This window comes from Saccostrea cucullata, unplaced genomic scaffold (assembly GCF_032062105.1).
Source record: "Saccostrea cucullata isolate Sc308-1 unplaced genomic scaffold, CSIRO_AGI_Scuc_v1 ctg189, whole genome shotgun sequence".
NCBI lineage: Eukaryota > Metazoa > Mollusca > Bivalvia > Ostreida > Ostreidae > Saccostrea > Saccostrea cuccullata.
Window position 1 is genome coordinate 208,352 of NW_026927680.1, and position 14,454 is coordinate 222,805.

Sequence of the window (14,454 nt, forward strand, 5' to 3'; positions counted from 1 at the left end):
TAAACAACAGTGATTTCTGCATGCTCACAAATAGTCCATTGTCTTTGAACATTTTTCCTGCGCAAATAAGGCACGTACCCTATGTTCTAAATGAATGAAAAAGTCTCAATATGCATATCTTTATATGATATGTTTTTCTCTTAATCCACAAAACAGTTTCTGTTGTGTTTAGAGCTTCCTTCTAAAAGCTTCTAGAAATTGATCATTAGAGTGGGAGGATTTTTTTTTTTCATGACTTACATGTAGTTTACGAATGCGTATCTCTTCCCTTAATTTAAAGGCCTATGCAAGATAGGTTTGTACATCAATGAAAAAGTCCAACTAGATTTTATTAATTCCCCTAGGTATTGTTTCATAAACACTACATAATAGATGACTTAGCTATCAGAACTGTGACACTGTCAGGAGTAATTGTAAATTAAGCTGTTATTTTAATCTGTATTATCACTATATGATGTAGCCTTTGCATTATTGAGAAGATGCAGTTTATTTTTTAGGTAACACATATTATGGGAATGCATTTTCCAAGGCTTTCCAGCTGCTGAGCCACTCCAAGCAAATAAATCCAGTAAGTAGATTTATCCATGACAAAGCTACGGAATTTTTATAACAGCTCTGTCAGGAAAATGGCAGATCCTGGGAGAACAATCAGATTAACTAAATGGATTTCCTTGGTGTAGGATTATGAAAGATTAGATGCTTGTGTCAGTCATGAGAAAAAGGCTTTCATGTAATAAGTTTTGGTTTTCGTTTAGATCAATCAGTGACCATGACTACCTTACACTTTCTTTGTATATCGAAATATTTTTTTAACTACAGTGTTCATTAGGGAATAATTTAATTCTGTTTGTATTCTTGTCTCTCATTGGTTGATTTCCAAAAAGGAACGCATAACATTTTGTATAATCTGGTTTGGTATGGGGACACACCCCCTTGACAACCAGCTGTATCATCTGTATCCATCAATCCCCTCATTTCCAGTCCTTCGGATTCATGAAAAATTCCAGATTTAATGAATGTACCTTTAACTTCAAACAGTTGCTCGATCTTACCTCATGTAAACAAGCATCATGGCTGCTAGATCTATGTATCAGTTTTTACCTCCCCTTGCTTCCCATCACTTCCGTTACTACGGTTGTATTATTGCGCGGTAAATTTGAACTAATAAAAACAACACAATTTCACATCCCCAGTTGTTTAATTATTTTAAAATTAAATTATTTTTGGCCAGATTATCGAGTATAATATACGCTTTTTTATAATCCGCTCCGCGTATTATAAAGCTTAAACTGACCCAAACCATATTATACTCGATAATCTGGCCAAGAATTAGAGTCATTCCTTAATGGGTATCGCCAGAAATTTGGTATTTCGATATATCACAATTTTTTCTAAAAATATCATGATAATATCGTGATATTTTTACAAGCAATTTTTACAATGATTTTAAATGAATAGTCATTATTTTTCGTAAAAATACGCTAGAAAAACAAAATTTCACCTTTAAAAATTTTTTATATACATGAAATTAATCATGTTTGGTTGGTAAGATGCCGTTCTATTCACTTTTTACAACATTTTTTGGACCTTTTGTAATTGGAATTTGAAAGATTGAACAATTAATCAATAATTTCTGGACTTTATAATATGTACCTAAATACCAGTACTTAGGTCTCCGTATCATGTTATGTATCACCCATTAAAAAATCGCGATATACCGGTATACCGATAAAATCGCACATCCCTAGTGTTCATAACCATTAAAAAAAACCAACACATAACAAACAGAAACTAATTTTGTTCCTGCTTTTGCAAAAAGGACATTATGAATTTCAGTTTGTCTATCTGTCCATCTGTATTTCTGTCTGTCTGTAACATTTTCATTTCCTCACAATATCTTGAGATGCATTTGAGCTTTTGCAATAAAAAAATTTATTGCATAAATCCAAACAGTCTGTTTTGTGGTTGAAACTTTCATCTTGAGGCGATATTTGGAGAAGCTTTTGAGCATTTGCAATGATATTAAATACCAATAATCCCAACTGCCCTGCCCACTCCTCTTCTTTTAGTTGAAACTAGCAAGATACAAATGTAGCAATTTATCCACAACATTTGGTTTTCATATTTTTTACAAAAAGTAGTTTTAGTGATTTTATAATGTAAAGAGAGATATATGTAGCTATACCAATTGATATGGAATGAATTGTTAACGATATTCAATTTTAGCTATTTCAGAAATATTTGTAATAATGGCAAAATTGAATCCTAGCTAAAAATTCTGCTTGTATGGTATATATAATGTTTACATGTATTGGATCACTTTAATTTCTCCTGAATCACACATTCCAACCCACAGCCTCCCCTCACTGTCCACACTCAATCCACTAGGATTTTCTAGTCCACAGTTATCCACACATCTCAAGAATTGTCCATTCTTATCTACAATGTGCAGACAGTTATTGCCTACATCTGCCACTATGATCTGACTCAAAGAGTCTGTTGCTATTTGTCTAAGTTTGAATTTCTTCTCTCTGTTTGCTGGCGTTCCATCATACTGAAATCGCACTCTTCCTGTCTCATCCATAACAACTACTGTGTTAGAAACAAGATCACAAACACAAATGTCTCCATTGTTGTTCTCTGCCACAAATAGCAATGATGACCCTGATTGAAAGATTGGCTTGTCGTTTTCACCGATTTCTATTTCTAGCATTGACCTACCTCCCTGATAACAGACAATTTTGTTCTGGGGTCCGTTCCACAGATTCAGGAGAATGCCCCCGGATCTGGTACAGCACAGGCCTCGTGGATGCCAGTTCTGGGGTACATTAATCAATGTCTCAATTCTCCCTTGTCTGACAATGTTTACAGTTCTATTGTTAAAATCACTGTATACCAGCTCCCCTTGCCCAGTCACTGAAATGTCTTCCAGCCCATATCGACAAGGGCTGGTGACGGTATCTCGTACAGTCCCATCTAAGCCAAGTCGATATATGACTCCCCTATCACCACTAACCCAAGCTTCTGTTTCCACACAGGCCATTCTCCATAAAGGCTTAACTCCTGTGGAAATGGTGGCAAAAACAGTGGCCTTGTCCATATATAGTGTAATGGGATTCTACTCTGTCAATGTAGCCTTGTTTTCGGTAATGTCATAAAAAGTTCTCTCCCTTGGACTGTGCCACTTGTTAGAAAAGGAACTGAAGAAAAAAAAAAAATCAAACAATTTATTAATGATATAATAATAGAAGGAACCATGATGCTGTTGTAATGTATTTATAAATAAACTAGCCATGTATATTAATATTTAAACAATTCCTTCATCTCTGCAAAGTGCAGAATGGGGGAATGAAAAGAAAATTATATATATACCTGTATATATCCTCCATTGATTACTATGAAGTATACCTGAGTTTTATTATCTCCAACTGTGCTGTTTATCACTGTAAATGGATAAGGATATCTTCCTGGTATCGAAACTATATAAATTGTTATCAACATTACCTTGTATAGTGGTGTTTGATTGTGGTTCATAAAATGTAACTGAGAGTTTATTGTAAAAAGTTTACAAGTGTACCTGACATATATTTTTTTTCCATTTTCATAAAAAAGAAGTTTTTTGCGTCATGCAATGCAATTGATTGATTCTTTATTGTTTAATGTCCCTCTTGAGAATTTTTCACTCATATGGAGATGCCACCACTTGCCGGTGGAGAGCTGCAAATTTTGTCCTCTACTCGGCACTCGAGGGTCATTGAGCAGGGAGGGATCTTTTTTGTGCCAGCACCTACTGTGACACGAGACCTCGGTTTATACAGTCTCATTCGAAGGACCGGTCTCCATGTCCCACAGTTGGATTCAAATCCGTGATGTAAGGATTGACTCCTTACTTTGTGACTCTAGAGAAGACGCTCTAACTGCGCCATGCAGGCAACTGCAATGCAGTTTGCAATGCAGTTGATGAGAATTTGTAATTTATGAAGGATTATCAAAAAGTTTGTGGACTAGCTCCATAAAATCAGCTTTAGTTGCATTAATGAATTTTAATACATTAAGTAAGCATGATATTACCTATCTGTAGATAAGTGATAAATTAAAAATTAAAAATTTTACAGGAGCTGTAAATGTATTACATATTGCTTTGTATTGTTTATAGAGCTTTTGGTGGAAAGAAACTTGCGCTAATTCAAGTACAATGCTAAATGTCTTGAACATAAATAAGAACATAAAGAAACATGCTAAATAAAATCTACATTTACTTGTTCAAATATACATTGAGAATATATTTTCTGATTGTTACAGAAGCAGTTTGAGGACTGTATTTATGACAACTGCTGACGTTATACATGCATTTTCTGATTGTTACAGAAGCAGTTTGAGGACTGTATTTATGACAACTGCTGACGTTATACATGCATTTTCTGATTGTTACAGAAGCAGTTTGAGGACTGTATTTATGACAACTGCTGATGTTATACATGCATTTTCTGATTGTTACAGAAGCAGTTTGAGGACTGTATTTATGACAACTGCTGATGTTATACATGCATTTTCTGATTGTTACAGAAGCAGTTTGAGGACTCCCTGGACATGATCCTGTTCCTCACTGATGGTATGCCTGAGGATACACCAGAGGACATTCTTGAGGAACTCGCATTAGGACAGGCCCTCATGGTAAAAATAGAAAAGATAGAGCTTGTTGTAATAAAAAAAGATAATGTTAAAAAAAATTTCCAAGGTCTCTTTGCTTTATATTTTCATTGCCTTGAAACATTCTGTTTTTTAATGTCAGTTTTATATTTTTTTCTTTAGAACCACTCTGTCCATGTTTTTGTATATGCCCTGGGGGATGAAATCAAAAACACAAACACTCCAAAACATTTCTTGATACAACTCGCAGATCAGAACAACCTCAATCTCAACAACCGGTTTGGACCTCAGAAGGACCTCAAGTGGCCTGTAAGTCAGGAAATTCTCTGTAAACAATGACTGAAAAAGAAAATTCTGAACCATTTGCTATATGTATAAACTTGTATAGAGGCATTCTGTTTTGAATTTTAGTCATGCAAGTTTAAATGTGCCATATACATGTAGAAACACCTGTATAATCATCTTCTATATGTATGGACTATTTTGCATTTTCAATTGAATTTTTTCAGAAACTGTCAAAGCAACAAGACAATGACAAGCCTGCAGGGCCGGTGGGAAATGTGACCTTTATTGAGAACTCGGATGGACAGAAGCTGGTTAAGATTATGGGGGAATACTATTCCCAGTTCCAGGCGGTGGTCAACGGTTCCAGTGTTACCTACAGTGTCCCCCAGAGGGAGCCCAATACAGGTGGGACTGGTAACTCGACACTCTAGTCTTGTCTAGGGGATAAGGTTGACATGACAGTATATTATATGAAATGCTTAGAAAATGCTTTAAAAATTCCATGCAGCCTTTTTTCGGTTTGATACATATAGTGCAATTTTTGACAAAATGTCACAGGTGGTGAAAAATCATGTCTCAACTGGGACTCGAACCCAGGGCCTCTGGCATAATGTGCCAGGGCTCTTACCAACTGAGCTGTTGAGACCCGATATATTGACGGACTTTCAAGCACCTGTGAAACAAATGACACAAAGATAATAAATCTTTGATTTAAGGTACTCCAATACTCAGGTTCTGAAAATCAAGTATTGACTAATTGAAATTGCTCACAAAAATGTCTCTGAATTTTCAAAGTAACATGTTTTACCCCTAATAATTCTTCAAACTTCATCATTCAAGTTAATCATATTATATCTAGAGAAAATTAGTAAATCTCAAATATATTTTCAGGAATTGCAAATAAAAACACCTGCTATGCATTTTCCAATTCAAATTTGATCAATTAACACATTTCAAAAATAAAAATCATAGATAACCAGGCTTTTGAAGAAATTCCACAATTTTTATACATACATGTATAATGTACTTTAATTTCTTTTATTTACTTCTATCAGTAAATTACAATTCAAAGTGTATAAAGATTCTCCTGTCATTGCAAAGCTCCATAAATCACTTCTAATTTCATTTCATGCGAATAAACATTGGTATCTATGGTTAGATTAAAATGAATATCAATTTCTTAATATATGTAATTTTAAAATGCTTTCATGGGGTAAAAATTTCGACTTTTAATTAGACCTCTCTGAGAACTTCAAAGAACCTTGAAACACATTAAGAGGTACATAATTGAAATTGTTGCATGAAAAGATTTAATTTCAAGTTTCATTTTGAAAATTTTTGAATTAAATTTTAAATTAAAGAGTTGTCCTTCCTGGTTGAGGATCGGAGTCCCTTAAAACTTTAAAATATGCTACAATTCTTGTGGTAACTTTTCCAAAAAAATCAAGCTACAATTCTCCCAGAGACTTAAGGTTTTTTCAGTACTGATATTTACTCATAATATTTTGTAATTGGGAAAGTGTTCTTCAGGTTCTCTTATTTAAAAGTATAAGAATGATTGAAGAATAATGGATTTCTTTGTAGGTTTGAAGATGACCCTAAGTATGCCGACACTGAACAGCAGTGGGGAATTCTTTGGGGTCACAGCTATAGATGTCCATCTGGAACTGACTTTCTATGAAGTAGCTCACTTCCATCTTGGTACAGACAGCTATGCCTTCTTAGTGGGGAGTTCAGGTAATAAAAATACATTAAAATTCTACACATAAGGAGATGTCTGTTGTTTGGAGGCCTTTAGGAATCTTACAGAATGCCTTGTACTATGTCTTCCTCCCCAACAGGTACTGTAAATTCCTAAATATACGCATGAAATTAATTATCGCGTAAGCTATCGAGAGGCACCACTTGTGTAAGAAGTTTCTCGCTATTATTTTTTTGGTGCTGAAATCAAAGCAAATCTCTTGAGAAACCCTCCTTTCACGAATTATTATTCCCGCAATTTGACGGTGAAGAGGTCTTTCGCGATGATAAGTACTTGTGAAAAATAAGGAATTTTCAGTATATATTCTAGGTTATAAGGAAGCTAAATTCAAAGTATTTCCTGAGTAATTTTCTATTCATCATAACCAAGTTTTACTTTATATATGACATGTGTTTCTTAAAGACAATATAATAAAGCTTTCCCTTCTTGAATTCTAAAGAATTATTTGCCAAGTGAACATTTTGTTAAGATTTGCTTTTGTGTGTAGGTGTTGTGTAAATATTTCCATTTCTAATTTTTTTTATCTGTGATTACTCTTTGAAAGTTAGGGGGAGTTTATTTCTTGATAATTCTGCCAGAATGTAAATTAGGCAGGTTGATAGGTCAGGAGATAAGGAGGCCTAATACGCATGCAAATCTCGTGTGCATCTGTCTCTGTGTCTGATGCTAAGGAGGCCAAATATGCATGTAAATCTTGTGCGGCTGCCTTTGTGTTTGACGTCAGTGGGGTGAGGACTCTTGAAATTGGCATGGAAGTCCTCATGTTATCTAAATCTATTAATCTACATTTTAAAAGTCTAAATCTACAGTTTTATTTCACAGTGAAATGGAAATATATTTGCCCGTTATGCAAATTATCCCATGTTTCCCACTATCGTTGATGCCCTGGCATACTACACTAACTAGACAGTGATTCCTTAAATCCACCCTGTATTTGTGTGTAGGTGTTGTGTATATGCACCCTGTATTTGTGTGTAGGTGTGGTGTATATCCACCCTGTATTTATGTGTAGGTGTTGTGTATATCTACCCTGTATTTGTGTGTAGGTGTTGTGTATATCCACCCCTGTATTTTGTGTGTAGGTGTGGTGTATATCCACCCTGTATTTGTGTGTAGGTGTGGTGTATATTCACCCTGTATTTATGTGTAGGTGTTGTGTATATGCACCCTGTAGTTTGTGTGTAGGTGTTGTGTATATCCACCCCTGTATTTTGTGTGTAGGTGTTGTGTATATCCATCCTGTATTTTGTGTGTAGGTGTGGTGTATATTCACCCTGTATTTGTGTGTAGGTTTGATGTATATCCAGCCTGTATTTGTGTGTAGGTGTGGTGTATATTCACCCTGTATTTGTGTGTAGGTGTGGTGTATATCCAGCCTGTATTTGTGTGTAGGTGTGGTGTATATTCACCCTGTATTTGTGTGTAGGTATGGTGTATATCCAGCCTGTATTTGTGTGTAGGTGTGGTGTATATTCACCCTGTATTTGTGTGTAGGTGTGGTGTATATTCACCCTGTATTTGTGTGTAGGTGTTGTGTAAATCCACCCTGTATTTGTGTGTAGGTGTGGTGTATATCCACTCTGTATTTGTGTGTAGGTGTTGTGCATATTCACCCTGTATTTGTGTGTAGGTGTTGTGTATATCCACCCTGTATTTGTGTGTAGGTGTTGTGTATATCCACCCTGTATTTGTGTGTAGGTGTTGTGTATATCCACCCTGTATTTGTGTATATCCACCCTGATTTGTGTGTAGGTGTCGTGTATATCCACCCTGTATTTTGTGTGTAGGTGTGGTGTATATCCACCCCTGTATTTTGTGTGTAGGTGTGGTGTATATTCACCCTGTATTTGTGTGTAGGTGTGGTGTATATCCAGCCTGTATTTGTGTGTAGGTGTGGTGTATATTCACCCTGTATTTGTGTGTAGGTGTTGTGTATATCCAGCCTGTATTTGTGAGTAGGTGTTTTGTATATTCACCCTGTATTTTTGTGTAGGTGTTGTGTATATTCACCCTGTATTTGTGTGTAGGTGTTGTGTATACCCACCCTGTATTTTGTGTGTATATAGGTGTGGTGTATATCCACCCTGAGCTGGCAGTGGGCGGACAGGACCTGGAAGTCTACACCGTCGATCAACTGGAACCTAGGCTGTCACCTGCTGCTATTTATAACATCACCAATGGCATGGAAGGTCAAGAGGTTATCAAGGTAAACAACTCTAAGAAAACTCCCAAAAGAAAGAACTATTAAATTGATTGCTTTAATAGTTGCAGAACTGTAGCTCTCTGCTTGAGAAAATTCAGACAGCTAAAGCAGAGAGATCAAGATCTAAGCGTTGTAAAAACCTTCGGTTTATATTTTTTGTCTCTTACTTTTGGTACTACATGTATTTCTTGTATTTTATGCTTTTGCTTGCTTTAAGAATGATGTCCAATCATAAACCATATATTTTTCTATTAATTTTTTTCCTTTAACATGTTAAACTTTAATCTTAGTGTTTGACACACTTCATATAAACCTTTGCCATGACTTTTGAATGATTGGTGCTTGGACTTTAATATTTTTCATATATTCATTGTGACAAGTCCTTTTTTGGGGTAAATTTGGGTAGTATTATTTTTCTTTGACCTTGACCGTGGAGTTTGACCCACTTTTGAAAACTAACCTTGGCCTTATTTTTGATAGGTGGGTGCAAGGACTTTCATATTACACATGTGTATTCAATGTGAACAAGACTGATGTTTACCCCTCAAGCTTTGAAAATCTTGCACTATCCTTGTGACATACTTTTTAAAAAAAATGCTTGATTTAGTTTTCAGCTGATTTGAGGCTTTGCATCAATCTTCATTGTGATTTTTATGTGTTATTCCATCAGAAGTCTGTACAGCAGGTAGTGAAGACAGCAGTATGTTATTACAAGCCTCTGTCTGGATTCAGTGGTAACTTCACCGTAGTCCTAGTGATATTCCAAGACGATACGAGACAGAAAACACTGCAGGTGAAGTCTCACTTCCTGGTACAATATCCTACTGACAATTAGTCATCTCACTCCTACAAGCTGGTGCGCAGATAAATTTGTTTTCAAATCCCAGCAGACTCAGCGACTTAATTAATTTGAGGGGTTTTTCACCTTAGGAGAAAATCATTTGATAGTCTTATTTTGCTTCAAGTTACGTAAATATTTTAAGTGACAATTGATAGACATGTAGAAAAAAAGGGGTAAAAATGAGAGTTCTCACACAGCTATTGTTTAGTTTGTGCCTAATTTATAGATATTCTGGAAATGACTTTATGTTCAGTGAGAAGTTCTCTAATTTACTAATTACCATTAAACATTTTGAAACTGAACCACTAGGAACTTTATCTAACATCCATTTTGCTATATACATGTACAAGTTTAGTTTTATGGTTTATTAGAATTAAATAAGTTTAAACTTGGAAATGACACATTCCATCAAACATATTAAATATTAACATGTTAAACAAGTTCACTAGAAATGATTTTGTTTTCAATGAATATAAAGAAAATGGATTACTAGTATATGGTCTTAAATTGCATACAAAAGAAAAATTACATCCAGTTTAAAATATTTGCTTATACAGGTATTTGTTTGTAGAATGCAGATTCCAAGAGTTTCCCTGACTTTCTGTACCATAGACAGGGTTTTATCAACACCTCAGTGGTGGGTCATAATGGGGTGTGTGAGCGCAACCAGGCCCTGGTCATCCCAGCCAATGCCACGATCAAGGTAGGACCAAAGGTGTCTGACCAAAGGGCTTCTCAGCTAAAGGTAGGACCTAAGGTGTAGGACCAAAGGTCATCTCAATATAAGGTAGGACCTAAGGTGTAGGACCAAAGGTCATCTCAATATAAGGTAGGACTTAAGGTGTAGGACCAAAGGTCATCTCAATATAAGGTAGGACCAAAGGTCATCTCAGCCAAAGGTAGGACCAAAGGTCATCTCAATATAAGGTAGGACCTAAGGTGTAGGACCAAAGGTCATCTCAATATAAGGTAGGACCAAAGGTGTAGGACCAAAGGTCATCTCACCAAAGGTAGGACCAAAGGTGTAAGACCAAAGGTCATCTCAATATAAGGTAGGACTAAAGGTCATCTCAGCCAAAGGTAGGACCAAAGGTCATTCCAGCTAATCGTACAATAAACCACTATTCATCCCAGACAGTACTTCAATATTAGGTATAACCATAAATCACTGGTCATTCCAGTTAAAATTTTCAATCCAGGATGTACAGTGGTAAGTCTGCTAGTTACATACTGTACGTGTACATAATTAGGCATATTCAAAATTTAGCCCAATCAATGGATATGGAGTTGTTGGCATAATCATGAATTAGTGTACATGTTTGGGCCATTTTTTCTATTTATAAATGAATTGTTAGCAGTATTCATGATTTGACGCATCCTCGTCTGCGGCAAAGCAGCTAAAATATGAAGCCCGCTATTTTAAGTACTCATAAAGTATATTTTGAAATCTATTTGGAGAGTTTTTAAAGCTCAGAAACACAGTAAAAGAAGAAATTTACTATTTTCAGAAATATGTCATAAAATGCTCATACAGATCAAGTCTTTACATTGTAGTTGTTACAGTTATTCAATAAATATAGTATTTGTTGACTTCCAGTTTGCCCCTGGCTCCTTCTGGGACCTGGAGAAGAGCCTGATGTATGAACAAAACAAGAGCTACTCGGATGCCCACAGCACCTTCAAAAACACTACAGGATTCTCTCAACATGCAGGTTATAGAAATATCCAGTACCTTTATTCAGGAGGAAACAACTTTAGATAAATATTATTTTAAAATAATTGATAACTCAGTACAGATATGGGAAGGTTCACAGAAATGTAATTTTTCAGAGCATTGAAAATTTTACGTCCATTTTTAATTATAATTTAATTGATATTTCATTTGTAAAGATTCTCTATCAAGAAAATGTTTGAAGACATATATTTAAATACACTTTAAAAAGCATCGCATGGACTTAGATCACGTAATGTTATTGTGCTGTACAAAGTTTGATAGAACCAGAGACATGTATAGATAATGTTCCTGATAGAATGGCATCCAAACTTCGTAAACTTTCTAAGACCCGATTTTGTTATTGAAGCATTTGGTCAATTGCTTGCATATAACAATAAATCATTCTAATAAAGAGTGTTTTGGCCGCATTTATAATGACTGTGCAATGGGTAAGGTACGTAGTAGTAAGTAAACATGACAAACAGCAGGCAAAGTCCTGTCTCAACACCTGTCTTGTATTTTCATTTGATAAAATTTTGTTTCTTTAATCAGATTACTTGTGTTCTTCTGTACAACCATAAGGGTACATGTATTCAGTAAAAATATTTCATTCAACCTAGCAAATTTTAATAGTCACAGTAATAAGTAATGTTTGATATAATAAAGACATATATAAAATACATATCCTTATTTAAATTATCAAGTTTTATTCACAAAATGTATTATTTTATGGCGAGTGAAATATATATACCAGAAATTCTGAACAGGTTACAAAAAAAAGTGTTAATACCATTTTGCGACCTAAGAGCAAGTGTGACTTGGAGCACTGTTAGATAAATATTATTTTAAAATAATTGATAACTCAGTACAGATATGTGAAGGTTCTCACAGAAATGTAATTTTTCAGAGCATTGATTTTAGATTTCTTATTGACAATATGTTTTGTTTTGGTTAGAGAAATTAAAGAAAAAGTAATTCAGAAGCAGTGATTGATTGCATGAAAAAAACATATCCTAAAGTTTTGAGGTAGGAAAGGAGAAGTGAATATAAAAATATGGCTGGGCTGAGAATGGAACTCACTTCACCTTGTATGACAGGTGTTCTAACCACAGAGCAACCCAGGTCAAATACAATAGCCCATATAACTATACAGCTCACAACAGTGTTTAAGTGTTACTGTAGAAGCACAAATTTTCATGGGGATAAAATTTTGTTGTTTTGTCATCTAGAATAGTTTCGTGAGGATTTAATTTCGTTGTTTTGAAAGTACCCCTATTCAATATATAGTCATATAAAATTTCGTGTGGGATTTAAATGCGTCCATAATTGTAAACAACGAAATTACTATTTAATCCCACGAATATTTGTGCTTTTACAGTAGGTCATTTTGTATCATCCTTGATTTACTGTTTTTCAGGAGTGACAGAATCTGTTGCTGGTGATGTCTTGTTGATGAACAAAATTGATCAACACTGGAAGATACCAACTGATGCTATATGGAGGTACATGTATTAATTTATTATAATGTACACAAGAGGCATATGAGGCATGTTCCCCTTTTTGAAAACAGTTAATGTTACTTGAGGTCTAAATTGAAATGATCCATCATTGTAAAAATAATGAAAACAGAATTTTAGGCTTTTTTTAAGATTAAGAACTGATAGACTTCAAGTACTCTTAGTGCTTACTGTGTAATGATTTTTGGAGCAATGATCTTTGGACGATGTTTAGAGTTAGACAAATGTTGATTCTATTTACAGATACATGGGGACAGAGAACGGTGTGTTTAAGGTGTTTCCGGGGACCCTGGTACCTGACATCCTTTATGATCCACGGGAGGATCGCTGGTACACGGCCGCCATTGGTCAGTCTCACAAGTACATGTTTACTGCTCACCCTGACCAGAACATGTCAATCGTCACCCTGGCTAAAGCATTTCACCAAACCAGGTATTGTTAGTGTAAAGGTATCATTCCCCCACCAATTAAAAATCTTAAGGATTTCAGTGCTTAAGTTCTTGTTTTGATTTGATCTTTGCATATTATATTATATAACGAGACATGCATGCAACTTTGAGTTGCTATGTAAAAGTTATATTTTCTTTATGCTTCATTTCATGGTTGCTATTTTTACCTCTGAATAAGTTGTAACGCTGCTTCTATCAAATCTGACAACGTAAATACATGCAGAAATTGACTAAAAATGCAGTATTCAAATAATAAAATTCATCTAAATGGCACATTTTACAATTGTCATGCATTTTACTTACAGGTTTGTCTTTTGTAACCTCATTTAACCTCCAGAAGATAGATAAATGTAAAAGAAATTGGTTATACTTCACTGATGTAACTGTTTATATTGGGTGGAAATTTTATAACTTGTTAAACTCTTATCATCAGTGGAAGTGGGTTTGACTTACCATTAAATATGTCCTGGTCTGTTTCAGTAAATTGGTGCATGGAGTGGTTGCAGCAGACATCACAGTACAGCATCTGATGACTTTTCTGTACAATGCTCTCTTCAGAAACATTAGCCATAATTCAGCTTGGATAGTCATGGATGATGAAGGGTTGGCATTTAACAGTAGTGAAGTTTGAAAACTTAATAACTTCTCAAATGAATTGATGCTTTAAACAGAGGGATTTTGATTTTTCAAGAAAGTACTGTAAACCAACTTTTATTCGCGACGACATTATTTCGCGATTTACCGGGGATAAAGAAGTTCGCGACAATTAATTTTCGCGAATAAGCCTTTTTTGTAAGTGATTTAATAGAAAAATAGACTAAAAGGATCATTTCGCGACGAGAAATATTGGCAATGACGAGGCTCTCGCTAACCTCGCGAAAATTTCTCGCATGTGAATAAAAGTTGGTTTACAGTATGCTGGAACATAAAAGTTTTAATTTTCTTTATAAAGTACAATGTATTTAAAAGGCTTGACATTGTAGCAGGTATGTTAGATCTAATAGTAGATAGAGTACAATGTAATTGTATGAAT

At 35.0% G+C, this 14,454-nt stretch overlaps 1 protein-coding gene and 1 non-coding gene across 2 annotated transcripts in view; one reads left to right on the forward strand and one right to left on the reverse strand.

Moving 5' to 3' along the window:
• LOC134275179 (uncharacterized) overlaps nucleotides 1-14,454 on the forward strand; it is a 62,411-nt gene that overhangs the window by 1,856 nt on the left and 46,101 nt on the right. The window contains exons 4-15 of the mRNA XM_062757431.1: nucleotides 498-568; nucleotides 4,567-4,674; nucleotides 4,813-4,959; nucleotides 5,160-5,340; nucleotides 6,520-6,672; nucleotides 8,764-8,903; nucleotides 9,571-9,693; nucleotides 10,313-10,444; nucleotides 11,339-11,453; nucleotides 12,873-12,957; nucleotides 13,216-13,404; nucleotides 13,902-14,024. Of these exons, the coding sequence (XP_062613415.1) occupies nucleotides 498-568; nucleotides 4,567-4,674; nucleotides 4,813-4,959; nucleotides 5,160-5,340; nucleotides 6,520-6,672; nucleotides 8,764-8,903; nucleotides 9,571-9,693; nucleotides 10,313-10,444; nucleotides 11,339-11,453; nucleotides 12,873-12,957; nucleotides 13,216-13,404; nucleotides 13,902-14,024 (1,567 nt within the window). The remainder of the gene's footprint in view (nucleotides 1-497; nucleotides 569-4,566; nucleotides 4,675-4,812; nucleotides 4,960-5,159; nucleotides 5,341-6,519; nucleotides 6,673-8,763; nucleotides 8,904-9,570; nucleotides 9,694-10,312; nucleotides 10,445-11,338; nucleotides 11,454-12,872; nucleotides 12,958-13,215; nucleotides 13,405-13,901; nucleotides 14,025-14,454) is intronic.
• On the reverse strand, nucleotides 5,508-5,581 carry Trnan-auu (transfer RNA asparagine (anticodon AUU)). The gene has a single exon. It is a non-coding gene; the product is annotated as a tRNA-Asn (tRNA).